Below are 25,954 nucleotides of genomic sequence, written 5' to 3'. Positions count from 1 at the left end.
TGGGTGCATATATATATATGTGTGGGTGCATATATATATGTGTGGGTGCATATATATATATGTGTGGGTGCATATATATATGTGTGGGTGCACATGTATGTGTGTGGGTGCATATATATGTGTGTGGGTGCATATATATGTGTGTGTTCTTTGCTCTTAGCGAGGATCTTCTTCTCCCTTCCCCTTGTGTCTTATTAAAAATAATAATAATAATAATAATAATAACGATGGAGGGAATCGAGGTTTCAGCAGCGCATCCGTGGCCTGGGAGCACACAGGAGGACCGCCGGGGTGGGGAGGGGGCCGCCAGTTTCCCTGTGGGTCCCAGTCTTGTTCTCCTTTAACGCTGTATCGTGTACATTGGACAGCACAGCTTGACAATTTCAGTAATAATCCAAGTGTTCGGTAATAACGCATTATTTTGCTCAACGAGATTCGTGATGGTTTTCCCTGGTGCATTGCAAAGAGGGGTGGAGGGAAACTTCCGCTGCCCGCTCCCCCCAGCAGCCCCCCGCGGGGCGGCGGACGGGGGCTGCCCCCCATCTCCCTCCCCACGGGCCTTTATGCCAAAGTTGGACCATTCCCGCTTCGCGTTCCGGCGCCCGTTTGGCGCGGCGGTTGCCGAACGGCCGCTTCTTCGGCTTCTCCCCTCGATGCCACTCAAATCTCCCGGTTTGCCATACGCAGGCACCGGATTGCCCCCCATCCCTGCTGCCCCCCCTCCCAAAAAAAGGAAGTTTCTCTCCGCCCCCTCGGTCCAAAGCACTTGCTTCAAGTAATAAGCACTTTTGTTAAAGCATGAGTCTGGATTCCCTTTAGCATCCCACGGGATAGAGAGCAGCGAAGAGCGGAAGGGATAAAGAGAGTGTCTTTGGTTTTATTTTTTCATTTATAGTTTTAAGGAAGGAGAAGGAAAAAAAAAAAAAGAAGTTTGTTTCTAGGGAATGAATGAACAAAGGGAAGTTGTGTTTTGAGAGAGGGAAAAAAAAAACAAAAAAACAAAAAAAAAAGAAAACAAAAACAAAACAGCACAAATACATTTCAAGTGGAAAGGTGTATTTGCACTGCCATTGCTTGCGAGGGGCGGGCGGCCCCGCGGCCCCCTGAGCCATAGAAACTGCTGACAAACACTGAATGTACCGTCCGGGGGGGCGGCCTCGCCCCGAGGGGCGCTTCGGCGAAATTCGGAAACAACCTGACGACGACGCGGGTCTGGCTGGTGTTTCTTTCTTGTCGCTGTTCCCGAGCCGCACGCTCCGCGATGGGAAAGTTTTTTTGCTTTAGGAAAATGTTTCCCCCCCCCCCCCCATCCCCGTTCCCCCCCGCCCCGGCCGGAGCGAGGGGCTCTCTCCACCAAAAACGAGATGCGGACGCGCAGACCCCGACCCCACCGGCCGCGTCCCGGGGCTGGAATCCAGCAGATAGAAAAGTAGCACTAAAAACAAAGCAAAAACTCCAAAAAAACCAACGGAACAAGGCTTTTTTTTTTTTTCTGTTTGTTCGTTTCGGAGCTCCGCGCGCCGTAGCGATGCCGCCGGCACGGCGGGGTCCCCCCGCCGCGGCGCGAGGGGTCGGTGAGAAACACGTGGAAAACCCAAAACTGAGAACCACCCGCCAGACCCCAGAAACGATCTTTTTCTGTGATTTATTCTGTTTTCTGGTGGGGTGGGAGGGTCGGGCCCGGGAGCTGCCCCCACTCACCTCCCACCCACCACCCCGAGGGTCCCCGTGCCCCCCCCCCCCCGCCGCAGGGACCACAGACGGGGGGACCTCGGGGTCCCCCAGGTGCGAACGTCGGGGTCGGACCCGCGCAGACCCTCATCCCGCGCTCACCTTCGCCTTCCGCGAGAAACCAAAGGAAAAACCTCCCCCCTCCGTTCGAGGTACGGGCACGCGGAGTCTTTGGTTCGGGGTTTGTTTGTGGGTTTGGGTTTTTTTTTTTTTTTCCTTTTTCTTTCCTTTTTTTTCCTCCTTTTCTTTGTTTTTCTCCAAGGACGCGAGGAGCTGTTCAAACCTCTTCTCCTGGCTGAATTTTTCCGGGCTCGGCAGCGCTGGGTGCGTTGGAAAGGAGAAAAAAGTAATAAAAAAAAAAAAAACCCACCCCAACAAAAACCGAGACTCGGAAGCGTCGGCGGGAGCTTCGGAGCGGGGAGGCGGAGGGCGACGTACGGCCGGGAGCGGCGGCTCCGTAGGGAAACCGAAATCCTCGGAGTCGCGGCGTGAGGCTGGAAGGGGCCGGAGCGGGAGCCCCCGAGGAGCGGGATGGGGACGGGGGATGCGTCTGGAAGCATCTGTCACGAGTTCTGTGTCTGTCCGATATCCCGTGTGTCCGTGCTGCACCTCTGTCCGTTATGCACATCGACATTCCTCGGATACGGTAGGACAGACCTCATCCGCCGGCAGGTACAAGCGACTCTTCCTCCTCCGTGTCTCGGTGTTCCGGCGTGCGAGGGAGCCGGTCGCGTGCGGGTCCGTGTGTCTGGGCATCGTCTGAGCCTCCCGGGCAGGGGAGAAGGAAGGGGGGAAAAAAAAAAAAAAAAAGAAAAAAGAGGAAAAAAAATAGCCTTACTCGACCCGGTCGTATCGATATTGTTCGTCAACTTGAAAACAATAAAGTGGATGCATGGAAACCTCTGGCCGAGCCACGGCGCGCGCCCCTGGGTGTGGTGTTTCGGAGACGCGGGGTGCCGAGCGACTCGTGCGCTGGCGAGGGCGGGCGGCTGCCACCTGGCACACCCGGCTCTTCCTCCCCTCCTTTCTTTTTCTTTTTTTCCTGAGGCCGTAGGGAGCGGAATTCCTCACGGCTCCACCAAAACTGCCGTTTCTTTGGTGCTCTGCACTCGGTTTGCAGGAGTCGGCGTCGGTCCGCGGAGCCCCGGGGTGCTGCGGGTCCCCGCGAGCTGCTCTGCCCACCCTGGCTGGCGCTGCCCGTCCGCCCGCAGAGCTGCCACCGGCTTCCGCGCCCGGGAGCGACCCACTCCGAGCTCTGCCTCCGGCGAGGGATGCGGATGGAGTCACCGGTCGGGTTAGTCCAAGTCGGATCAAGCACGGTGGCTGCATCCCTGGGAAGAGGGGCCGGAGGTGCGAGGGGTCCCAGCCCCCCGAGGGGTCCCAGCCCTGCCACGGGATGGGCAAGGGCTCCCGGCGGGCGGGCGGGCGGCATTCGACGCCGGCGGCATCTTTCCGTTCCTGAATTTTGCACTATGTGAGACGTGGCCAGTTTAGGAAGGGGGTGCAGAGAGGCCGGGGGGGTCTGACCGAAAGGAGAACCAAAGGCTGGTGGGGGGTGAGAGGGTCCCGGCGCGCCGGGAGCTGCGGAGCGGGAGCTCGGAGGGCGTTGAGCCAACCCGGAGCGCGGGAACGCGTCCCCCACCTGAAGGTAGTGACCAACACGGTGGCTCTTCAGCGTCCCCCCCGCGTGCCAGAGGTGGGCTGGGGGCTGCCGGGGGGTGCACGGAGCCAGTCCTTGTCCTTGTGCGCCCCAAAAACCTCCCACGTCCCCGTCACGCGCCCCTGCGCCCGCGTCTGGCTCCGGCCACGGGGATGAGGGCTGGGTGAAGGCTGAGAGCGAAACCTGCGCCCAGCAAAGGGTCTGAGCCCGAATCCCACCCCCGGCGGGCAGCGCCCTGCCCAGGGCCACGTCCTCACCCGTCCCCGCGGTCACGATCCCGCGGCGGCTGCGCTCCCCCGCAGCCGGTGGGCACACGCGTCCTGGAGCTGCAGCCGCCGCACGCGGCAGCGCCGGCTTGAAAATTGCACTGAAATCGTTATGTGCCAGTTCCTCCTCCTCCTCCTCCTCCTCCTCCTCCTCCTTCTCCTCCTCCTCCTCCTCCTCCTCTTCCTCCAGATCTGAATTTCTTTCTGAGCCCCCAGTTTTTCCCTCTCCTGCGCACCCCAGACCCGCCGAGGCTCCCGTCCGCAGCAGAGCCACGAGAGCCGGCGGCAGCCGGAGCGTCTCCCTGCGGATCTCCGACTCCGTCCCAGCGCGGCAGTGGGCAGGGCACTGCCAGCTCCACCGCGGAGGGTCCGGTCGGGCTTCGCGGTGCTTCCCCCTTCCTCCCAAAGCTGTCGGTGTCCGGGAAATCTCGTTCAAGACCCAGACGTGGGGCTGGATTCCGTCACGGGCTGGGATTCAGCGTGAGCTCGGAGCAGCGAGCGCCAGCCGGTGCTCGGGCAAGGCCGGGCGGTAAGAAATGGTGCGTGTTTGCCGGAGGGTCCGGTGCTGCCGGTCAGAGCCCGCCTGGCTGCCAGCGCCCGGCATTCCCGGCTCTCTCCGGGGCCGGGAGCGTGGATGTCAGGCGTGCAGGTCCGTATGCCCACGGGCACCCACGGGGTCGCTCTCAGCGGGCGCTCTCGTAGCTTTAAAGATTTCCGAGTCCTTTCAAAGTCCTTTCGGAGGCGTTCGGTGGGTCCTGCCCTTCCCTTTCCCTCCGTACGCGTGGAAGGGAGTTACGGAGATTCGCGTCATCCCTCACCCGCGCCGCGTCGGGGCAGCGCCGGTCGGTGACGGAGGGCTTGGCATATTGACCACCATGATGCCACGGCTTGGCACCATGACCAACGTATTTCAGTGCCCTCCTGCCACACCGGCACGACCGTCCCCTCAGCTGCCCCAGGGCCAGACCCCGGCGCCTCAGGCACCCCCGGCTCCGGTGCTGGTTTTTTCGGCAGTTTTGCAGGGAGCGGAGACGCCCGTGCCGGCCGTCCCCGGGCAGGAGCTTCCCGTGCCGTGGGAAGAGCTGGCGCAGGGCGGGTGAGCTGCTTTGGACTCGGCGGTGGGTGGTTAAATACCGAAAAGCTGCTTGAATTGGCGTTTCTGCACTGTTCACACCTACCTCTGGCAATAACCGCGCCGGGGCGCGGACACGGGGAAGCGTTTTGGCTGCAGCCTCCGTGCCGAACCAAGGCGGCGGAGCGAGCGCGGCTGGGCCGGGGCGGGAGCGGCCGGGGTTTGCCAGGAGGGGCCGGGATCTGCCCGCAACGGGCAAGCGCTCTGCTCCCGGCAATGGGTGGGTCAAGGGGGAGAGTGGCCATGAATGAGCCTCCCGTGTGCCGGCACCGCGCGCTCGGCATCTGTCCATGCCGGCACCGCGTGCTCGGTGTCTGTCCGTGCCGGCACCACGTGCTTGGCATCCGTGTGTAGCAGCTGCTCCGTCTCCTGCACGTGTTTTCGCGTTGGCTCCCCGGCTGCGTTCCCCACCGGCGCCCGGAAACGTGGAACCCGCTGAGCACAAACCGGCGAGCGGCCGCGCTCGGTTCGGCCGCGGCGGGGCCGGAATTGCCGGACGTTCTCGTTGGGCACCTTTAACGTGTCGGCCTTTGTCGTCGGGCACAGAGGGAGGGGCGAGTGTCCCGGTGCGAGGGGCCGGTGCCCCGTGTGCCCCCAGCCGGTGCTGCCAGCACCGTCCCCATCCCGGCACGGCAGAGGCAGCGGCTGCGCTCGGTCCCGCCGTGCTGGTGCCAGTCCCGGTGCCGCCGCGTCGGCGGTTCGGGCATCTCCCTCCCCTCCGTAGGTGCTTCTTCCTTCAACCATTGGTTCAAAGCACAAGGGTGTGGCAGGGCGTGGCTGGGCGTGACTGGGCGTGGCCAGACGTGGTGGGGCGTGGCTGGGCGTGGCAGGGCGTGGCAGGGCACGGAGGGCTCCGCAGGGCTCCCGAGGGCACGGGGGCTCCCGGCCCCTCGCCCGCGCCCGCCCGCCGTGCCGCGGGTAGGGCAGAGTTCCGACGTGCAATTTAAAAACAAACAAAAAATTCCGATTAAAGCAGCGCGAAACCCCCGCGGGGCCACCGTGGGCACCCTGAGCCACGTCCCCCACCGCTCGCTGCTCCTCGCCCGCCCGTCTCCTGGCAGCGGGCACCCCGGCGAGCCCCGAAATCGGTGCTGAGCCGCGAAGCCGTTCGCCCCCGTCGCGGTTAAAGGGAGCAGGTGGGGGGGGCGACTGGTCGGAGAAGGAAACGGCCCCACGAGCCGCGCCGTGCCCCCGCCGTGCCCCCGCCGTGCCCCCGCCGTGCCCCCGCTGTGCCCCTGCCGACCGCGTGAGCCGTTCCTTTGGTCTGGGATGTTCCATTGATGTATTTTCAGAAATCCTGCATCACCTTTGGGGAGGGAGGGGGGGGAAAAGGAACTAAAAAGAGATTAAAAAGATAAAAAGGAAAAAAAAAAAAAGACAAAAGCATTCAGACTTGATCTATTTTCTACGATGTAAGCTGCGACCAAGTCCTGTTATTCATATTGTGGCTTCGAATCGATTATGTTTATTAAAATGCTATTGCTTCTACGGCCCGCTCGTCCTCTCTCCGCTAACGGCGGCTCCGGGGGCGGCGGGAAGGGGAGACGCACTCCCGGCACCGGGCACACGGGCACCCCGCTGCCATCCCGCCCCGGGGAGCGCCGGGTGCCCCTGCAAGAGGACACAGGGCGGCGAGGGGACCCCACGTCCCCTCCGCGCGGGGACGGAGGGGCTGGGGGGGTGAGGGAGGGGGTGGGGGGGCTGCGCGGGGCTGAGCCACGGAGACTCCCGGGACGGCGGGTGCCACCGGGGTCTCACGAGGAGGAGAGAAAGTCCAGTCCTGGGGGCACGCTGGGGGGGGGGTCCTGCCATCCTTCCAGCTCCGGCGGCGGTTCCCCGCTCCAGTCGGCGTTGGGGGCGAGTGGGGCTGAGCCGTGGGGCGGCTCAGGGCTGCAGCCAGGCGCGGACGTGTCCCTCGGCGAGGGCGATGCCCACCATGATGCCACTGCCCAGCAGGAACCCCGCGTTCTGCAGCAGGAAGCGGCCCCAGGTGCCCTCGCCGGGACCCTCGGTGCCCCGCAGCGCCTCGGGGAGCTGGGGCAGAGCGGGGGGCTCAGCGGGGCCGGAGCGAGACCCAGCCCCACGGCTGCACGCCCCGGCCGCCCCCTTACCATGTCGGCCAAGGCCACGTAGAGGAAGACGCCGGCGGTGGCGGTGAGGACCCAGGGGGTGAGGTGGGCTGCGCTCTGCCCCACGGCCGCCCCCGCCACCGCACCCAGGCAGGAGAGCAGAGCCGAGAGCAGGTTGAGGAGCAGGATGGCGCGGGGGGCTGTGCCCGCCCGCAGCAGCACCGCCAGGTCGCCTGTGGCGAGAGGAGGGTGGGTGGCAGGGGGCCGCGGCGGGTGCCACGGCACAGCCGGGGGGAGCGGGCACCTACCCAGCTCGTGGGGCAGCTCGTGGCAGAGCACGGCCAGCGCCGTGCTGAGGCCACTGGAGAGGCTGTGGGAGAAGGCGGCTCCTGCGGGAAGAGGATCCTTTGTCCCGGACCTGCACGGACCCCCCCTGCCCCGCCACGCCGCCCGGCTCTGTCCCGGTGCCCCCCACCTCCCCGTGCCCCTCACCGATGGCCAACCCGTCCGTCAGGTTGTGGATCCCGTCCCCCAGCACCACCATCCAGACGATGTCAGCAGCCCCAGGGCTGGGGGGCGGCGTGGGGCCGTGGGAGTGTCCATGGGGGTGTCCGTGGGAGTGTCCGTGGGGGTGTCCGTGGGGGTGTCCGTGGGGTTTGAGCTCCAGCTCGGGCTCCGGAGCCGTCAGCTGTCGCAGCTCAGCCCCTGCGGTGGGATACACGCAGGTGGGTGCCAGGGCCGGGGGCCGCGGGTGCTGGTGGGGGGTGCCCGGTGGGGTCTTACCGCCTTGTGATGGTGCCAGGACCCCCACGGCCACGTCAGGGGTCTCTCCGGGGGAGCGTCCCTGGGGCAGACAGAAGCATTGGGTGCAAAGCTGGACCCAGTGGCATTCCCACGCCCCAGCAGCACCCCCGGCTCTCACCGTGGCCTCGCGGCTCCGCCGCAGCATCCCCAGGAGCAGCTCCACCAGGAAGAGCAGGTAGATGCCCCCCAGCACCGCCAGCCCCTGCAGCACCGCAGCCCCCGGCTCCGCCAGCAGCTCCTGGTGCTGCCCCTGGGCCTGGACACGGGGGACCCGGCGGCTCAGGGGACCTGCACGCCCCGGTGCCCCCCGGGTGCCTCGTGCCACCTCCGGCTCGCCGGGACGGGGGTACCTACGTGGGGCCAGAGGTGGAGCAGGGCGTCCCCGCAGAGCGTCCCCACGGCCAGCGCCAGCAGGAAGGCCAGCAGCGAGCGGAAGCAGCCGCGGCTCAGCAGCGGCACGAGGAGCACGGCCAGGGCGGAGGGGAGGCTGACGAAGGCGACGGCCAGGAGCCCCCAGCCCAGCGCTGCGGGGCGGGTGAGGCGGGCACGGCCGGGGCAGGAGGGCACAGGACCCAGGGATGGGGATGCAGGATGGGGGTCGATGGGGATGCAGGGATGGGGATCCCGGGAGTGTGGGGCGATGGGAACCCAGGGATGGGGGTGCGGGAGGGGGGCACTGGGTGCTGCAGGGATGGGCAATGTGGGGATGGGGTGGGAGGGACTGGGGATGTGGGGACTCGGTGCTGGAGGGATCCAGGGATGGAGATGAAGGGATGGGAGACCTGAGGATCTGGTGGAGCCGGGGACACAGGGACCAGGGTGCAGGGAGAGGGGGTACGGGGACCAGACAATGGGGGAGCCTGGGATGGGGCTACGGAGACACGGGAGCAGGGCACCGGGGGCTCAGGGCACCGGGTACCAGGACACAGCGACATGGGACCTGGGGCTGGGCTGCAGGGACAGGGGACCCGGGGACGGCCGAACTGGGGTGGGGGGGCCAGGGAGGGGCCTGGGTTGGGGTTACCTGGCCACAGGGCCCCCCCCGGGGGAGGCAGCGTCACCTCATCGCTGTGCTGGATGCAGACGCGGCTGTCGATCTGGTGGAGCAGGGCCGGGCAGAGGAGGGTGAACTGCTCCGGCGTCAGCCGGGACACCGAGTCCAGCCCAAAATTCACCAGCAGTTGGGTGACGTTGAGGCACTGGGGGGGGCAGTGAGTGGCGCTGGGGGGGTCCGGCACTCCCGGGTCCCGCTGGGGGATGAGGAGCAGCCGGGGCTCCCCAGGGGCTGCGGGCACGACCCCCCCACCCCGCTCACGTCGTCATGCGGGTGGTCGGTGCTGGAGTGCTCCAAGCCCAGCACCCGCCCCAGCAGGCTCAGGCCGGGCTGGTCCCACTGGGAGGGCTGGGGGTCCCCGCGGCTCCCAGGGGTCACCCCGGCACCGGAGGGCTCGACAGGCGACGGCTTCGTCCAGCTTTTTGCCTGGGAGGGCCGGGGGCTGCGGGAGGCGAATGCGGATGAGCCCCCTGCGCCATCACGCAGGGGTTTGGGGGCAGCCCCCCCGGGTACCTGGTGGGGTGGGCGAGCGGCGGGGCGCTGGGCGCTGGGTGCCCGCCGTGCTCCCGGGCGGGATGGCGGTGCCGGTGCTTCTCCTCCTGCACCTCCAGCAGGTCGAGGTGGCTGACGTGGCCGTGGCCCATCTCCTCGTGCTGGATCTGCACCACCTGCACGCGGCCCAGCCCCAGGCTGCCCAGCAGCCGTGCCAGCCCCTCGAAGGGCAGCGTCCCGTTGGCCCCGTACTGCCCGAACAGCTGCTGCAGGTAGTAGCCGTGCTCCTGCGCCGCGTCCTCGGCCGACGGCCCCGGCCGCTCCCCAGCGCCCAGAGCCAACAGCCCCAGGACCCCCAGGAGGAGCCCGGGGGGGCCCATGGGGCCGGATCCTGCAGGCGGCGGAGGGGGGTCCCTGGGGGAGAGGGGGACGTTGGCGGGAGCTGTGGGGTCCCCCACCCCGTGGGTCCCTCCCGGGATGTGGGGTCCCTCCGAGCAGCCCCGGGTGCCCACCCTGCTGCTGCCCGTCCGTGTGCCCGCCAGGACGGCTGGGAAGGAGGTGGCATCATGGACACGTGTCCCTGCACCGCGGCCCGGGGACACCCACCGCGCAGCGGGGCTGGGGGCGCCAGGCAGGGCCCGATGCTGCCCCTGTGCCCCCCATCAGTTGGGCTCCCAGGGTGGGTGATGCCAGGGGCCGTGGGGACGCTCGTCCTTGAGGGGAGGTTTTGCAACGGGGCAGCTTTTGTGCGGGAGTTAATGTTTCACCGGGCGGGGAGATAACGCCAGCGGCACCCCCCGGCAGGGCGCCGGCACCCCCACCCCACCTGTGCACCCCCCCAGCTCCCACCCTGCTGCTGGTGGCACAGCCGTGCCCTGCGCAGCGACGAAAACACCAAACCGCGGGCGAGACGCCGGGGCAGCCGTGGGGCCCGACCCACCTACGGGGGACGTGCCGCCGCCACCGCGCGGGGCCGCGGAAATCCCGTGACTCCGGGAGCTGGTGTCCCACCGTGCCCCCCACCGCGGCACGAAGCGCCCCACGGGTGCCCCCACCTTCACCAGGGCTGAACCCCGTCCCGCTGCGGCGCGTCTCACGGTCCCAGGTGGCACAGGGCCCCGTCCCGCCGGATGCGGCACCGGTGTCACCCGCGCCCCCCCAGGACCCCTCCTGTGCCCCCCCAGGGGCTCACCTGGCACCACGCTGTGCCGATCGCGGGGGCCAGGGGACACGCCGCTGACCGGCCCCCGTCCCCGCGCCGCGGCCGCGCCGTCTGCTGCGCGTAAAGCGGGGGGGCCAAGGGTCACCCGGGCGCAGCGCCCAGCCCGTGCGGTGCCGGGAGGGGCGGCGCGGGGAGGGCCCGGGCCCCCCCGCGCAGGGGGGGCTGCAGGCAGGGAGCAGGCAGGGCGCGGGCAGGAGCTCAGCCTTTATTAACACCCACCCCAACGCTGGCACGGGGCTGGCACGGGGTGGGGGGGCTGCGGACCCCCAGCCCCGGGGGCTGCCAAGCAGTGGCCGCGTGGCGCAGCCCCGTCCTGCCCGGGACCCCCGAGCCCGGCCGGCGCGAGATGGGGGGCTCAGGCCACCCCTGCCCGCCTCGGAGGTGCACGAGGGGGGGGCAGCGGGGCCCAACCAGCCCCCTCCTCACCCCAGGGGCCGCGGGCCCCCCCAGGCCGTACCGGGGGCCCGTAGGAGGCTGGGGGGGGTCCCGGTCCGTTATCTCTTGCTGCTCCTCCGCGTCTCCTTGCCGTTGCTGACGGGGCCGGCGGTGGCACCGGGGTGCCCGGGCTGGCTGCGGGTGATGCGACCACTGGGGGGGTGCGCGGGGGCGCTGGGGGGGTGCGCGGGCCCCCCCGGGCTCAGCCCGTTCCCGTTCTGGCTGTCGGGGGCTGGAAGCGGAGCAGAACACCAGGAGGAGGGTGAGGCGGGAGGCAGCCCTGAGCTGGAGGGGGGGGGACTGAGGGGGGGGCCCGTGCCCCGGGGGGGGGCTGAGGCTGCGTGCCCTACCTGGGGTTGCTGTGGGGGGGCCCTGGCTGCTCTGCAAAGCAGCCGGGTTCGCGCTCTCATTCGGAGCCTGCGGAGGAGACGGAGACACCTGGTGTGCCGGAGAGCTGGGGCGGCCGTGCTGGGGGGGCCTGGGGGTCCCAGCGGTGCCAGCCTGGCCCCCCCCAACCAGCCCCAGCCCCCCTCACTCACCCCTTTGCTCTGCGACTGCTGCGCCACGTACTCGGGGTTGGGCTCACTGAAGTTGGGCACTTCGGAGTAGACCATGCAGAACCTGCGGGCACAGCGGGGTGGTGGGGACCCCCACCACGGCCCAGCCCCCCCCCCAGCCCCCCCGGGACCCCCGGCCCCTCCTTACTCGCCGATTTTCTGCAGGTCGCCCCCGCGCCCCGTGTAGAGGGTCAGGCAGCCCTTGAAGACGGACGCGTACCTGGAGGGGGAGGGCGGGGGGTCAGGCCGGGGGGAGCCCCGGGGGTCGCCCCGGGGGTCCCGGGGTGCCCCCCCAGCCCCCCCCCTACCCCTTGGTGAGGCGGATGATGTCGCCGGGCTGGATGAGGTTCCCCACGTCGTCCCACACCGAGATGTTGATGCTGCCCGTCTTGTCGGCCACTTTGCACGTCCGCACCTCGTGCCCGTCCTTCGTCTTCGTCACCCGACCTGGGGGGGCGGGGGGCATCAGGGGGGGTTCGGGGGGCGGGAGGGGGTCAGGGGGTGGGAAGGGAGAGCAGGAGGGGGGTCGGTGGGGTCAGGGGGGGCATGGGAGGGGGGCAGGGGGGCGGGAGGGGTTCGGGGGGGTTTGGGGGGCAGTAGGGGGTCGGGGGGGTCAAGGGGGGTTCGGGGGGGGCAGGAGGGGGTCGGGGGGGTGTGGGAGGGGCGGGAGGGGGTTAGGAGGGGTTTGGCGGGTCAGGAGGGGGTCGGGAGGGGCGAGAGGGGGCAGAGGGGGGCCAGGAGGGGGTCGGGGACTCGGGAGGGGGTCGGGGGGGTCGGCGGGGGTCAGGGGGCGCGGGGACCCCCCCCTCCCACCCCGCACGCACCGGTCTCCAGCACGATGAAGATGAGGTTGAGGTTCTTCAGCCCCGGTTTCACATCCTTCACGAGCGTCTCGGTGCTCATGGTGCCGGGGGGCCCTGCGGGCGCCGCCGTCACCCCCCGGCCCGCGCGGGGGGTGGGGGGGCTGCGGGCACCGGGGATGGGACCGCGGGGGCGGCACCTCCGGGGCGGGACCGACCCCGGGCCCCCTCCCGCCCCGCCGCCAGGGGGCGCCCCGCTCCGCTCCGCCCCGCCGCCCCCGGCGCTGCCCGCCCCGCTCCGCCGCGCCGCGCTGACCTGCCGCCGCGGGCGCTCCCGGAAGTTGCCGGCCCCACCGCGGGGATCCAATCAGCTCGCGAGGGGCGGAGCTCGTCCCGCGCCGCCGGCTAATGGCAGCGCGGAGGGGGCGGGCCTTAGCCTTAATCCCCGCCCCCGCCCCGCCCCGCCCCGACCAGCGAGTTCCTGCTTCCCCCTCGGCGCCTCCCGCCGGCCAGAGCGTCGCTTCCGGCCTGCGGCGGGGCGGGCGCTTCCGGCGGGGCGGGGGTTGCGTAGCAGCGCGGCGGGGCCGGGCGGGGGGAGGCGGTGGAGGCCGCGGCCGCCCCTGAGCCCCGCGGCGTCCCGAAGGCGGCCCGGGCCGGGCGGAGGCGGTACGTGCGGGGGCGGCGGGGCCGGGGCGGCGGCGGCGGGAGCGCCCCGGGGAAGGAGCCGGGCTCTGCGGGGGGAAGGGCCGGTGGGGCCGGTGAAGAGGCGTTAAGGGCCCTCCCGGGGGGGCGATGCGGCCCCGGCAGAACCGGGGGCGGGAGCGGGGAGGCGGCTGTGGCGGGGAAGGGCCCTGAGGGCCGCCGGGGCACCGGGGCTGGTGGAGCCGCGGCCCGGCCGGCGGAGCCCGGCACTCCCGGGGCTGTGCGGGCGGAGGCCGGGCTGGGGAGGGGCCGCCGAGAGCGGGCGCCGCTGGGGGCGGCGTGAAACCCCCCGGGGCCGCGGGGGAGCGGTGGGGAGGAGCCCCGGGAGCGGGGTACGACCCGCGGCGCCGCGGGCCTTTGTGTCGGAGCCCGTCCCCGGCAGCCCGGGCGGGACTCGGTCTGCAGAGGCTCTTGGCTCCGGTCTCCGGTGGCGTGTCCCGTGTGCCCGGAGCCGCCGGGGGCTCCGCCGCGCTCGCGGGGCTCAGCGGTGGCCAAAAAGGTGGAGCCGAAAAAGCCACGGTGGCCCGGAAGGTGCCAGTCCCACCGGATCGTGCGGCGGCGGGAAGGGGAAGGGCTGGCATCGGGCTGGGGGTCGCTCCGGTGCCGAATTATTTGCACGGGCCCGGTGCCGCTGTCGGGCAGGGAGGTTCGGGCCGTCCCGGTGCCCAGCGGGCGCTCCCGGGCGAGGAGCGGGAGTTCCCCGCGGGAGGAGAGCGCCCGTCTGTCCATCCCGTCCGTCCGTCCCGTCCCGTCCGTCGTGTCCCGCCGCTCACGGCGAAGGAACGCGGGGAGCACGCGCAGCTTCCCGGCTCTCGGAGCGCATCGCACGGCCGGTCGGTCTGCTCGGGGAGGGCAGGGAGCGGGGCAAGCCGGTGATTAAACGATGCGGCTTCGTTTCGCGACGCCAGAGCGAGCAGAGGAGTTGCAAGAAGAACCTGGGTTTGTGCCAGGCGTTAGGGTGGCACGGGGGGTATTTTTAGCAGGATTGCGTAATGGCAGAGCTGAGACTTCACCTGCTGGGCAAACGCCGCCCTCCCTGTGCCCCGCGCGCTCCTGCGGTGGTCCCATCCCGCTGGAAGCGCCTCTCGTCCCGGCTTTGCTCCCAGCAAAAGGTGGGGGCGTGAGGCGAGCGGAATCCCAGCCGAGGTTGGCATTTCGGCAGCGCAGTGCCGCGGGTTTCGATCGCCGGCTCGGTGGCGCTCAGCCTGGCGCGGAGCCCGGGCTGCGGGAGGGCCGTGGCTGGCTGGGCTCCGGAGCAGCCCGCGTTCCTGCCGCGTAAAATCCATGGCGAGGCAGAGCGGGTTTGGTATCTGGCTGGAGAAGGAGGCACGGAGACATTGTTCCCGTGCCCGGTGTCAGACCCTTGTCCCAGGGGACAGAGTGTCCGTGTCGGAGGCGCGCGGGGGCGTGGCGGATCCTGCGTTTCGGGAGGGTTGCAAAGGCTCTTTGGGAAACGCAGGTTCCATTTTGTGTGGCCGAAGGCCCGAGCTGGTGTGTGGAGGGAGAGACATCCCTGGGCCCGGAGTTACCGTGCTCATTTTTGCTTCCCTTTTTTTTTTATTTTTCCCCCCCATGACTAGATCTGTCCTGTCTGGCCTCATGGCTCCCGTGCGGCAGCGGGAAGAGCGACGTTTTGCGCCGTAGAAGAGGAAGGGAAAGATGGGCCGTTGGGAGCGTCTCCCTGAGCAGAGAACAGCCCGGCCAGCCCTGCCCCTGTGCTGCTTAGGGAGGAATTCTGCCTCGGAAGGTAAATCCAGCGCCTCGGCGCTTCCCCATCCGCGCACGGAGCCTCCGGCACGCGAGCGGCTGGAGTTACACCAGCAGTTCTGCAGGTGGCTGCTTTACGAGCGCCTTCGGTTGGCGGCTCCGGTAACTCTGGAGTTGTGTTGATCGGAAAACGCCAGGTTTGCTCTGCGAGCAGGAGAGATCTCGGGATGTCTGGGCAGTCCCAGTGTGGTGGACTGGGACCCGCTCGACTGTTCTTGCAGCTCGTGGCTGTCGATTTACCCGGATCACCGCTCGGAGATCACAGCCTGCCGTTCCAGGTCCATGCGGCCCTGCAGAGGACACGGCTCTTGCTCTGGAGAGCGTGAGCAGAGGTTGGAGAACCTGTGCTGTCAGGTGGTGTCTGCAGGGAAGCGCCAAGATCTTCCTTAAATTCCAGAGGTTTAGAATTAAGTCCTGCCAAACTGGCTTCAACCCGCCCCTGCCCAATCTCCGTGTCTCTGGTGCTGTAGAGGGAGAAGGGCAGGGACTGGAATTCCCAGAGTGCTGGAGGGAGCACGGGAGGTTCGAGAAGGGCAGGGACTGGAATTCCCAGGAGAGAGCATTGAGGTTCCCTGGGACTGGCAGGGAAAGCGCTTTATTAACAAAACCCACTGCTGAATCAGGTGCTGCTGCTCCCTGGTGTCGGTAGCGGGGCGGTTAATGGTGCACGGGCCGCGCAGTGGGTGTTACTGGTGGTGCACGGGCCACGCAGTGGGTGTTACTGGTGGCGCACGTGCAGGCAGAACGGGTTTGGTGTATTTGCTGCTCCTCACCAGTTCCTCTGGATGGAGACACCGGAGTCAGGCGGGGCAAGTGACTCTCCTGGCCGGCAGACCGGGGCTCTCCTTGCCACCAGCGGGTTTTACGTGGCCAGTCGATGTCTCAAACGCACAGAAATTCCTGGGAAAGCCGCTAAACCGTGCCGGCTCGTCCCCAAAGGCAGGCAAGCCAAGAAGTGGGAAGCGGCAGAGGAACTGGCAGGGCAATGCCACGAATCCGATCCTGCGGCCGCTGAGTCGCCTCTCCGCACCCGTCGGTAGCGCTGGGCACGAGGCAGCGCATGGCTGAGCCCGGGATCGCCCGCGCAGGGCGGGCTCTGGGCTGGCGTTGGAAATCAGCTGGGCTCCGTCGAGCAGCACGTAACGCGGGTGGGCACGGGTGGTGGTTCCGTGCCGGAAGAGTCAAGGTGATGCTCGGAAGGGCTGGCACGAGTCGGGGCTGTCGGTGCAGCTGCATGGAGCGGCCTGGCCGTGTCCGCAGGGCTCGACGGAGCGGCCGGAGCCGATCTTGATACCGAGCCTGTGCTCTCTGCGCTGCCTTGGCGATTCCGTAACGCCCCGCGACCGCTGTCCGTGTGGGTGCCGGAGGAGCTGCGGGGGATACGGCAGCCGGGCCTGCGCCGCTGGCGTTTCATCCCAAAGCAGCTGCGGGATGTACGTTGTTGGCAGCTCTTCCCGACGTTCCATCCCGGCGAGGCCGAGCAGGGAGCTCGGAGTTCCAGATTAGGGCAAAGTTTGGGTTTGTGCTCAGCCCGTGTGCCAGCAGACGCCCACTTTGTTCCCCTGCCAGGCCCGGCAGGGCAGGGAAGTCGCTGTGAATCCTGCGTCTCAGACCGCCCTTTCCTTCCTGCGGCTTTGGGGCTGCTGCCGGCGCCGGCCAGCGGGTCCCTGGCACCCCGCGGCCGAGCCGAGCTCTTTCGCCAGTGCCCTGGCACCAGCCCCGGTCCTGTCCGAGCAGCCTCCTCGCCCGTGCCGGGCGACAGAGCCCAGATGCCCTCAGCAACGTGCTTCAGGCGGGCATCGGAGCCCCTGCGTTCCCTCCCCGGTACCGACGGGCTGCTGTGCTGCGACGGGCTGTGCCGCCAGCAGTGCCAGCAGCCCCGTTCCTCGGCGTGAGCTGGACTCCTGGGAGCAGAGGCCATCTTAAGCCGATGCAGATCCTGGGGGCTGGAAGCCAGTTGCTGCAAAACTTTGACTTCTTGAAGTTTCCGGGTTACTTTTCCCCCTCCCCGGAAGCTTTCCAGCAGCAGCAAGGCAGCTTCGGAAAGCACGCAGCGCCCGCAGGCGTGACGTATTCCGCGGAGCGCGGCGCCCCGGAACACACACGGCGCAGAGCAGCGGGATCGCTGGTGTCCTGGCTCCCGTGCTGGGCTTTGGCGGCGGCAGAACAGCCCCTCCTGCATCCAGATGTTGTTTTCTCTCCCTTCCCTCTCCTCCCCCTTGCTTTCTGGTTTTAATTCCGTTTCTTTTGGCTCACAAAGCTGATGGATTTAGGAAGGATGATTAAAACCACCAGTGCTCCCAGAACAGGTTTCTCCCGAGCTATCCCAGCTGCAAAGCGGCTCTGGTATCTGTTGGCAGCACTTTTATTGGGAATAATGAGAAGATGGTGTCGCTTTTCCCTGAGAACCAGGCAAAGCTGGGCACTGGAGACTTCCAGCGCAGGCTAATTAACTGTAATTTGTTTTGTTTGGTTTTAATTTTTTAAGGGATTCTGGTTGGCCTTCTGCATTCCCGAAGAAGGGATGGGCTTCCCTAGTGAGCTGGCACCAGACACGGGCTCAGAAGAGGGGCTGGCTGCGTGGATCCGCGGCTGTAGCGGGGCCGGCAGCGGAGCTGGGAGACCCTGCCAGCGGCCGCTGTGCCCGGGGAGGAGCTGGGCACCTCTGTGCATGGGCACAGCCCTGGGCTGGGCGCTGCTCCCCGTCTCATGGGTGGCTTTACTGGCCATTGTGCTCTGTTTTTTTATTATTTTTTTTCCAGGCATATTTTTTTCCACGTGTTCGGTAGGTAGGTGCCGGCTCCGCTCCCGTGGTCACTTTGTTCTCGCCGTCGTCCTTTGTCGTCTGCCGTGGTCCAGGTTGGATTATCTGGGTGAGCTCTGGAGCACAGAGTCGTCCCTGTGACTGTTCCGCGGGGTCACGGCGGGTCGGTGCCTCTTCCAAACCTTCGCCTTCCCGGGCTCCGGGGACCTGGAGAGTTTTGTAGGCAGCGCATCGCTTACCTGGGTGAAACTCGCTGCCCTCCCAGCCCTGCCATCTGTCCTTGCTCACCTTGCTCATCCTCGTTGTCCCCAGCTCCTGGGAGTGAGTCAGCATCTCCCGACAGCCTGGCACGCTGCTGGAGGGGTGCCGGTGGCGGTGCCTGCTCCTGCCCCGGGTTCTGCAGCCGGGTGTTGGTAAGATCTCGTGGAAGATGCTGCTTTCCCAGCAAAGCCGTCTGGCCCGGGCCCTTTCCAGGTCGCTCCGGCTCCGTGCCCTTGCCCAGGTGTGCTTGTAGCTGGAACAGCTGTTGACGGAGGAGAGCTGCTGCGTGGGTGAGCGGCAGCGTGGAAGTACGGATGAGTCAGCCTCCCTGTGCCGGCGGAGCCAGGAGATGCTCTGGAGCCAGGAGCTGCCGGCTCGCTCCGCAGGCTGTGCCTGGAGCAGTCGCCCAGGCAGAGAGCTCGGCTCAGCCGGAGTGTCTGGGATCCAGCGGCTCCAACATATTGTGGCGAAAAGGAGGGAAGGTGAACATGTGCTCTGGGGGCTGCGGGACAAACCCGCGGGCGCCGCTGCGGGGTGGCGTTTTGCAAGGAGGAGGGGAGCTTCTCTGAGCCGATCGTTTTCCGTTTGTCGGCAGCCGTTTTCCTCGGGGGGCAGGAGCAGTTGGCTGTGGTGCGGGAAGGCGCGCGGCGTTTCCACGGGAATCTCACCCGTTTGGTTGCTGCTGACACGGACGAGGGGCACGCGTGGTGTGGGCCCTGCTCGCTGCCATCCCGCGCTGCCGTTGGAGCGGCGGAGGTAGGCTGGTGCCAGGCGTGAGTGAAGCCCCTTTTGCCAAGGATTTGGAGCAAAACGCGGCGCGTTGGGTACGTAGGAGGGAATGTCCTGTGACCAGAGGAGGGGAGCTCACGGCGAGGCACAGGTTGGGTTGTGAGGTGGGATGCTGGTCCCTCCACGGGATCCATGCGGGCCGATGCCTCAGTGCTCTAACCATCGGGAGGGAGTTGTTGCCTTCCTCTTCCCTCTCCTCTACTTCCCCCAGGCGTTGTTAGGAGCCTGCTGGTGGATGCCAGGAGGCTTTGGGTAGGAATGTCCAAGAGCTTTTGACTTGTTAATCGCCGATCCTCTTAAGTCCTTGTTGTTCCGTAGATCTCTGTGTGGAGCAGGGGGCAGGCACTGGAAGTCCCTGGGCCAAGGGGATGACAATCCACAAAGACAAGTCGGAATGACAAGGGAAGCAGAGGGAAAGGGGAGAAAAAGTGACTTATTCCGACTTTTCTCTGCAATTTGGGCTAAAGCCCAGTTCTGTGACTGGCTGCTGGTTTGTGCGAGTTGTCCCTTCTCCCTGCCCGGTCCTAGGGAGCTGGTGGTGCTGGGGTGAAGGAGCTCTGCGTACTGGGAGAGAGCAGGATTGGGAAGCTCATTCCCTTAAACCGATTACAGTCATCAGCATCGGTCGCTGTGTCCTGCGGAAGCCGTTCCCGGTGACGGTGGGTTCGTCTGGGTTCCAGCTCAGCCCGCGCTGCCCCGCGTCGCGTCTCGTCCATGTTGCGGACGCTTCGGCTCGACTTCGCCCCCGTGTCCGCGTGCTCCTGCGAGCTCTCCCGGGAAAGGGCTTTCTGAGCCCTTCGTGCTTCCGTTCAGCACGCGACGGATCCCTGCAGCCCGTGAGCCGTCGCTCCTGCCGCGCAGCAGTTGGTTCGAACCCAATGGAAACGTGCTGGAGGTGCTGAGACTTGCAGTGCGTGTGGCTCGTAAAGAGATGGGAAGGAATTTGGGCCCCTTCCCAGTGGAGGAGAGCAGCATCTGGCCACAGGCGTGGGAGGGAAGGTTCAAGAGCAGCCGATCCTGGTTGCTCGGAGATCCGTTCAGCCGGCGGCCGTTAATCTCGTTATCTGAATTGCAAACCGACACGGGGACTTTCCCCACCCCAGCCTCCATCAGAGGAGTCTTTTGTCTGTGCCCGCTCCGTGGGAGCAAGGAATCCATCTGCACGTGGAGCTGATTTATCATCTGACTTTCCCAGTGCCCAGCAGGTCCCTCCCTGCCACCCTTTGACGTGGGGAGGGTCCCAAGGACCAACCCTGCAGTGACTGCGTTACCTCCAGCCTCCCCCTGTGCCCACCCAGCTCTGCGTGCTGCGTCCCTCAAGAGCCAGAGCTCTTCCAGCGGTGAAGAGCCGGCTGGAAGAGGTGTGTGGTGCCGGAGCTCGGCTCGTGGCCACAGCTGGGTGGCCACATCTGGCCACGGAGCGACAGCAGGGCGAGCTCCTACCTGCCCTCCAGAGCAGGCAGCTGCTGGTGTTCGCACAGCTGGAAGCGCTGCCGTGCCACCGGCTCCTTGCCGTGCGGACAGGGGTTTCGGAGCCTCACGCGGTGCCCACGTGCCCTGGCACACCCCCCGGCCCCTCCTGGCTCCTGCGTTCGGGGTGGGGACTCCATTATCTGGAGTCAAGTGCGGTGTGAATTGGCGTGGCGGTTTGTCACCAGCTTTGATGCTGGTTACAATGGGAGAGGAGCGGCTCTCCAGGGGCAAACCGCGGAGGAGCCGGTAACTGCCGGTGTGCCAGGGCAGAGCTCAAGGTCAGCCTCTGGAGATAAGCATGAGAAGTTGGTGAACGGTGTTTCCCAGGAATGCCATCCTCGACGGGGAGGGACGGTGCCTGCAGGGCTGCTCTGGGGGCTGCCCAAGCTCCGTGCTGGGAGCAGGAGCCCCGAAAGCTCCGACGGGTCGCGGGGGCTTCTCGTCCCGGCGCTGGAGCGCCCAGCTGAGGCCACGCTCTGCCGCAGGGGGTGGTGGGCGTCTTCGCTTTGTGTCCGCTCGGCTGAGCGGGAAAGCCGCTGGAGACGGCGGCAGGGCGCTACGGTGCCGGGAGCCAGCGGGGCCACTGTCCCCGGGGAAGGAGCCGGTTCCTCCACAGCCGACGCGGCGAGGGTGGCAGGGATCTGGCTGCACCCGGAACGGTTGCTGGCGTGCCTCCCGCCGCTGAGCCCGTGGGGCTCACTCGTTAGAGGTGCCCCTGCGCCGTCCTCTGCAAACCAAACAACGGTGCAGGTGCAACCCCAACAACCAGCGAGTGGGAAAATCCAGCAGGATTGGTAATAACGTGCGTGGGAGAGGAGCGACGCCGGCAGCGCGTCGAAACGCGGCGGTTCAGCGCACACAGAGGGGGCTGAGGCCGCTTCCCTCGGCGCGCTGCGCCGTACGGCACCCGGCTGTGAGCTCCGCCGTGCCCAGGGCCACCCCAGCTGCTCACGCTGAGGGGAGAGAGCCGGAATTTGGGAACCAGGACGTCGGGAGGGCTGGGACCTGCTCTGTTTGGGCGTCACAGGATGCTCTGCTGCTCCTAACCCAACTCTTCTTTTTTCCCCGCAGGGTTCTGGCATCGGTGATGAGCAATGGGGTATGATGTAGCACGTTTTCAGGGGGATGTTGATGAGGACCTTATATGCCCCATCTGCAGCGGGGTCCTGGAGGAGCCAGTTCAGGTAGGTTTCCGTCTGAGCACTGGCTGTGCCTACTGAAAGGCTCCGATCGCAGCTCAAGGCTTCTAGATGTCTTGGTGGGATGATGGGCGCCGCACGCAGCCCGCGCAGTCCTCCGACTCCCAGTGCAGCCACTGGGAAGGAGGCCATGCGTGGGGAGCGGCCACTTCCACCCCTCCCTCTGCCTCCTGCGAAGCGGAAGGGCTGTGGGACAGGGCTTTCCTGGCAGCTCTGTTACTGCGAGCTCTTCCAGCGCAGCGTCCCTCCGGAGCGCCGCGTGGTCTCCAGCCCTGCTGCGCCTCTGGGTGCTGCAGGGCTTTGTCGCGGTGTCCTGCTGAGCCCTGGCACTGCGAGAGGGATTAGTGGGGGCTGCTGCAGCCCCCTCACCGCTGCTGGCTGAGCAGAGCTGCCTTCTGCCAGGGGCTTTGCCCTTCCCTTCGGGGTCTGTGTGGCACCGAGGGTGTTCCTGCACTGGCAGAGCTGTGGCCGTGTGCTGGGGTAGCTCCGTACCCTCTGCGTAAATCCAGCTTCCTTTGAAATAAACCGGATTAAAATAAAACTGAGGTAATCCGGCATGTGCATAATCATTACAGTTTCATTGCTTAGTAATGAGCTGCCCCACAAAAGCCGTGGTTTGTGCCGTGCTGGTGAGCTGCCCGCCGGGGATCCCGCAGAGGCCGGGAGCTGTGGCCCGCCCCGTGCCAGCGGGCTGGGGGTGCGTGGAACCACCGTCTGTTATAGTGAAAATGACGCGTTGGCACCTTCCAGCTGCCCTGATCCGTTATGCCAGAACAAGGTTTGGTTTTAAATGTCTGGCAACGTGTGAGCGCGGAGAGCCGAGGCCTCGGAGAGCGGGACTGGAGGGAAACGCTCCTCCTCCCCGATCTTAATACTCGAAATTCAACTGCAGCCTGAGCGTGAGAGCGGAGCCCAGCTGTGTAAACAAGTAACGTTCCGGTCTGCCCTGGAAAAATATTTGAATTTTGCCTCCTGGTCGGTCTTGCCCCCCCAGCCCTTTCGGGAGGGGGCATCACCTGGGACGGAGCAGAGCCGGAGCACCGTGCCCCCAGGACCCCGGATATTCGCACGGCACCTCGTGTCTGGGGGGGAGAGAGCGCCTTGGTGGGGCAAATGAAAACCCGAGGGAGATGAGGGTGGGCACCCTCGGGGTAAGGGGGGACGGCTCTGCCGCAGAGCCTCTTGCGCCATGGTGGGAGGTGCTGTGCGTGGCGCTGGTCGGGGTTTCGGTGCCTCCTTCCCCCACACGGGCATCGTGCCTGCGTGTGCCATGGAGGTGCCTCTTCCCTTTGCTTTCCTGCTCCATGGCAGCACGTAGGGGTGGTGCCCCCCTCGAAGACCGAGCCCTCGCTCTGGTCAAGGTTGTCCCCTGCGCACGGACCTCCCGCGCCTGGTGGGAGTAACACGCGGCTGTTCTCTGCCCCCCCGCAGGCTCCCCACTGCGAGCACGCCTTCTGCAATGCCTGCATCACCCAGTGGTTCTCCCAGCAGCAGACGTGCCCCGTGGACCGCAGCGTCGTGACGGTCGCCCACCTCCGCCCCGTGCCGCGGATCATGCGGAACATGCTCTCGAAGCTGCAGATCACTTGCGACAACGCGGTTTTCGGCTGCACGGCGGTCGTGCGACTCGACAACCTCATGTCTCACCTCAACGACTGCGAGCACAATCCCAAGCGCCCGGTGACTTGCGAGCAGGGATGCGGGTGAGGATGACCGCGGGGTGGGCAGAGCAGGGGCCGCAGGCGTGGGGGAGGAAGCTGGGGTTTGGTGCCCAGCACCCTTTTGCCCCCTGGGCGCAGAGCTCCGGGGGCCGCAGGGCTTTGAGGGCCGTGGTGCTGCAGGAAGCGTTGGGAAGGGTTTTTAGCCAAACCCATTTCTTTTTCAACTCAGTTCCAGCCTCTGGCTCTTCAGCTCATTGCTGGGGCCTGGGTGTTGGCTGGCTGCTGGAAACGGGGTACTGGGGCCTTTGGGAATCTGCCCAGAGCCGTTCCAGCCCCCTGGGACAAGTTCCAGCTCTGCTCCCTCCTACATGTTGGTGAGAGCCGGGAGCGGTGGGTGGCTGCTCTGGCCTCGGCGCCGGCGCTCGTGGTGCCGGTAGCCTTCGCGCTCACGTGTTGCGTGCATCCAGCCGGATGGCGACCGGCTGTTGGCTTGGAGACGGTCAGAGGCTGGATCCGGCCCCTGGGCTGCCCAGTGTGGGACCCGGGTCTGAACCCCGCTCGCTTCAGAGGAGGAAAATGCCCATCGCCTGCCGAGCTGGCGGTGGGTTGTTCCTGTAGCTCTCCCCTAGACCAGACCTTTGGCTTGGCCAGGGATGCAGCAGGGAACGGCCTTCCTACACCCATCGGAGGTTACGGCACTGCGCTTCCCGGGCCCTTTGGCAAGTCCTCTGTGGCTGGATTTGATCTGGAGCCTTCACGTGCTTACGCCGAGTGCTCCGGTGTGTCACTTTCCCTAACGTGGGGCCTCCACCTTTTTTTGTACCGCTCCGCAGCTTGGAGATGCCCAAAGATGAGCTGCCAAACCACAACTGCATCAAGCATTTGCGGTCCGTGGTGCAGCAGCAGCAGACGAGGATCGCCGAGCTGGAGAAGACCTCGGCGGAGCACAAGCATCAGCTGGCCGAGCAGGTGGGGGCAAGGGGGGCTGTGGTGGGGAGGGTCACTCTCTCCTGCTCGGACTCCGGGCACCGGGGAAGGTTTGCAGAAAAGGGGCTGCGCTGCCACTGGGCACCTCCGGCGTCCGGCCACCGGGATGGCAGCTCAGCCGAAGGCGGGGACGCGTTTCACCCCGGCTGCCGTGCTGGGGTCTGGTCTCGCGACGCGTCGCCGCGGTGCCGACTCCTTTTTCCAAACCCCACCGTGTCCTGCCCGTTGCAGAAACGGGACATCCAGCTGCTGAAGGCCTACATGCGCGCCATCCGCAGCGTCAACCCCAACCTGCAGAACCTGGAGGAGACCATCGAGTACAACGAGATCCTGGAGTAAGCGCCGGCTCTCGTGCCGATCGGGGTGGGGGCCGGGAGCTCCCATCAGGGTGCAAGCGGGGCTGGGAGTCTGCCGCCTTCGCTGATGGGTTTGAGAGGGGAGAAGGTCCAGTTTGAGAAGGACAGGGGGCAGCTGCGGAGTGCTTGGGCTGGGGAGCGGCACGTGAGCTGCCTGCACAATGGGCTCGGGGTGGTTTTATTCTTCCACCTGCATCCTGCCCGCCAGCAGGAAGCTGCCAGATTCCTTCCTCCTTGTGAGAACGGCTGGAGGAAGCAGCTTCTCATCTCCTCATCCTCTCTTCCCTCTCTCTGGGGAGAGGGTGGCGGAGCTGAACGCCGCAGCTGGCTCCTGTTCGGGGTGAAAACGGGAGGGGAAGGTGGGGAGATGGAGGCGTTCCCCATCCAGCCTCCCTCCTGAGCACGGTGCACACCGGCTCCTCGGTTCTGGTGGGATCTGCCGAAAACGCGCGGCGCCGACCTCTTGTCCCCGTGTCTGTCCCCAGGTGGGTGAACTCCCTGCAGCCGGCGCGGGTGACGCGGTGGGGCGGAATGATCTCCACGCCGGACGCGGTGCTGCAGGCCGTCATCAAGCGCTCGCTGGTGGAGAGCGGCTGCCCCACGTCCATCATCAACGAGCTGATCGAGAACGCCCACGAGCGGAACTGGCCCCAGGGCCTGGCCACGCTGGAGACCCGGCAGATGAACCGGCGGTACTACGAGAACTATGTGGCCAAGCGCATCCCCGGCAAGCAGGCGGTGGTGGTGATGGCCTGCGAGAACCAGCACATGGGCGAGGACATGGTGCTGGAGCCGGGACTGGTGATGATATTCGCGCACGGAGTGGAGGAAATCTAAGGACTTCCGAAGAGAAACGCTTCGTGCCGACGAGGGAGAGGAGGGGGAAGGTGGTGCGGAGGTGGAGACCGGGGGTGGCCGGTCAGAACTGCTGGTGTTCCCTGGGCACCGCCGTGGGTTTCTCTGGGCACCGTTCCCTCCAGCCTCTCACTTCCGAGCTGAAACGATTAAACACCTCTGGTAGATTCCGCGCAAACACTCGGCCCAGCGGCGAGCGCGCGCTGCAGCCGCTCCGTGTCCACCCCTTGCAGATCAGCTTCCCCGTTCCATGGCTTTCAAGGAGAGAAGGAGCAGCCGCTCCGCACGTTCTGTCCGGGTTTGGGTGCCGGTGCCTCTCCGTGCCCGGCCCCGACGGCCCGGCTCAGCTCCTGCTGCGGAGCTCTCGCTTCTCCGGCGGCCGACTCCTCCCTGGGCTCTCTCCCTCTCTGGATTTTCCGCCTCCTCTCTCTGCCACCGTCTCTCCAAGCCGCGCAGTACGGTGGCGGCGGGGTCCGCTCCCCCCCAGCTCCTGCGGGCTGGGGAATGGGCTCGGTGGGGGGAGTCCCCAACCTGGGGGCTGTCAGCGTTGCCCCTGGGGCCCTGGAGCCAAACCAGCTGCGGATGAGCCCCCGGCACCCACCGCGGGCTCGGGCCTTCCACCGCGTGGGGGGACGCGTTGGGGACCGGCCGCTCCCCCCGGCACGGTGCCCCGCAGCCCCCGGGCTCCTCTCTCCGTGCATGCCCCAGCCCGTCTCCCCGGGAGAGGCTGGGTCCCCCCCCCCACCCACCCACCCCGCGGCTCGCAGCACCCCCCCGGGCATCTCCCACCCTCCCGTTTGCCGGTGTTCGGCTCCGCTTCCTCTGCTCTTACCGGTGTTACTTTTCCAGACACTTGTGATTGTGCTTCTGTATTTTGTTTTATACTTTTTTTTTGGCCTTTTTCTTGTTTTTATTGCC

General features: G+C 66.8%; 3 protein-coding genes across 4 annotated transcripts; 1 reads left to right on the top strand and 2 right to left on the bottom strand.

Moving 5' to 3' along the window:
• Positions 1–6,673: 6,673 nt before the first annotated feature.
• SLC39A5 (solute carrier family 39 member 5) lies at positions 6,674–9,588 on the bottom strand. Of its 2 annotated transcripts, none has more exons than XM_086628614.1 (10): positions 9,230–9,588; positions 8,978–9,158; positions 8,687–8,861; positions 8,017–8,186; positions 7,781–7,918; positions 7,642–7,702; positions 7,351–7,563; positions 7,167–7,247; positions 6,901–7,091; positions 6,674–6,823 (listed from the first exon to the last, which is right to left on the bottom strand). In XM_086628614.1, exons 1-10 carry the CDS (start codon positions 9,586–9,588, stop codon positions 6,674–6,676), a joined length of 1,719 nt encoding a protein of 572 aa, XP_086484740.1. The 2 variants fall into 2 exon arrangements, with proteins under 2 accessions (XP_086484740.1, XP_086484741.1); XM_086628615.1 differs by having other exon boundaries at positions 9,248–9,588.
• Positions 9,589–10,924: 1,336 nt separating this feature from the next.
• Positions 10,925–12,334, bottom strand: NABP2 (nucleic acid binding protein 2). Its single transcript, XM_086628578.1, has 6 exons — positions 12,247–12,334; positions 11,731–11,869; positions 11,571–11,642; positions 11,405–11,486; positions 11,216–11,282; positions 10,925–11,097 (listed from the first exon to the last, which is right to left on the bottom strand). Exons 1-6 carry the CDS (start codon positions 12,323–12,325, stop codon positions 10,925–10,927), a joined length of 612 nt encoding a protein of 203 aa, XP_086484704.1. The 5' UTR covers positions 12,326–12,334.
• A 515-nt stretch (positions 12,335–12,849) lies between these two features.
• On the top strand, positions 12,850–25,497 carry RNF41 (ring finger protein 41). The gene is made up of 7 exons (XM_086628538.1): positions 12,850–12,888; positions 14,505–14,671; positions 21,050–21,162; positions 22,609–22,880; positions 23,672–23,807; positions 24,057–24,160; positions 24,667–25,497. The coding sequence occupies exons 3-7, from the start codon at positions 21,073–21,075 to the stop codon at positions 25,016–25,018; spliced, it is 954 nt and encodes a 317-aa protein (XP_086484664.1). The 5' UTR covers positions 12,850–12,888; positions 14,505–14,671; positions 21,050–21,072; the 3' UTR covers positions 25,019–25,497.
• Positions 25,498–25,954: the final 457 nt, after the last annotated feature.

Source organism: Tauraco erythrolophus, chromosome 31, assembly GCF_009769465.1.
Source record: "Tauraco erythrolophus isolate bTauEry1 chromosome 31, bTauEry1.pri, whole genome shotgun sequence".
In the NCBI taxonomy this organism is placed as follows: Eukaryota; Metazoa; Chordata; class Aves; order Musophagiformes; family Musophagidae; genus Tauraco; species Tauraco erythrolophus.
The sequence above is the reverse complement of the archived record's forward strand: the minus strand, read 5'-3'. Positions and strand labels throughout refer to the sequence as shown.

What these genes read in the sequence shown, in the direction of transcription:
- SLC39A5 (XM_086628614.1), bottom strand. Translation starts at nt 9,588, where the DNA reads ATGGGCCCCCCCGGGCTCCTCCTGGGGGTCCTGGGGCTGTTGGCTCTG. An exon ending in GACGGACGGGTTGGCCATCG is followed by an intron (nt 7,248 to 7,350) that starts GTGAGGGGCACG and finishes CTCTTCCCGCAG; the next exon opens with GAGCCGCCTTCTCCCACAGC. An exon ending in ACGTGGCCTTGGCCGACATG is followed by an intron (nt 6,824 to 6,900) that starts GTAAGGGGGCGG and finishes GCTCTGCCCCAG; the next exon opens with CTCCCCGAGGCGCTGCGGGG.
- NABP2 (XM_086628578.1), bottom strand. Translation starts at nt 12,325, where the DNA reads ATGAGCACCGAGACGCTCGTGAAGGATGTGAAACCGGGGCTGAAGAAC. An exon ending in GACCTGCAGAAAATCGGCGA is followed by an intron (nt 11,487 to 11,570) that starts GTAAGGAGGGGC and finishes CTGTGCCCGCAG; the next exon opens with GTTCTGCATGGTCTACTCCG. An exon ending in CCCCCCCACAGCAACCCCAG is followed by an intron (nt 11,098 to 11,215) that starts GTAGGGCACGCA and finishes CTCCGCTTCCAG; the next exon opens with CCCCCGACAGCCAGAACGGG.
- RNF41 (XM_086628538.1), top strand. Translation starts at nt 21,073, where the DNA reads ATGGGGTATGATGTAGCACGTTTTCAGGGGGATGTTGATGAGGACCTT. An exon ending in ACTTGCGAGCAGGGATGCGG is followed by an intron (nt 22,881 to 23,671) that starts GTGAGGATGACC and finishes ACCGCTCCGCAG; the next exon opens with CTTGGAGATGCCCAAAGATG. An exon ending in GAGTACAACGAGATCCTGGA is followed by an intron (nt 24,161 to 24,666) that starts GTAAGCGCCGGC and finishes GTCTGTCCCCAG; the next exon opens with GTGGGTGAACTCCCTGCAGC.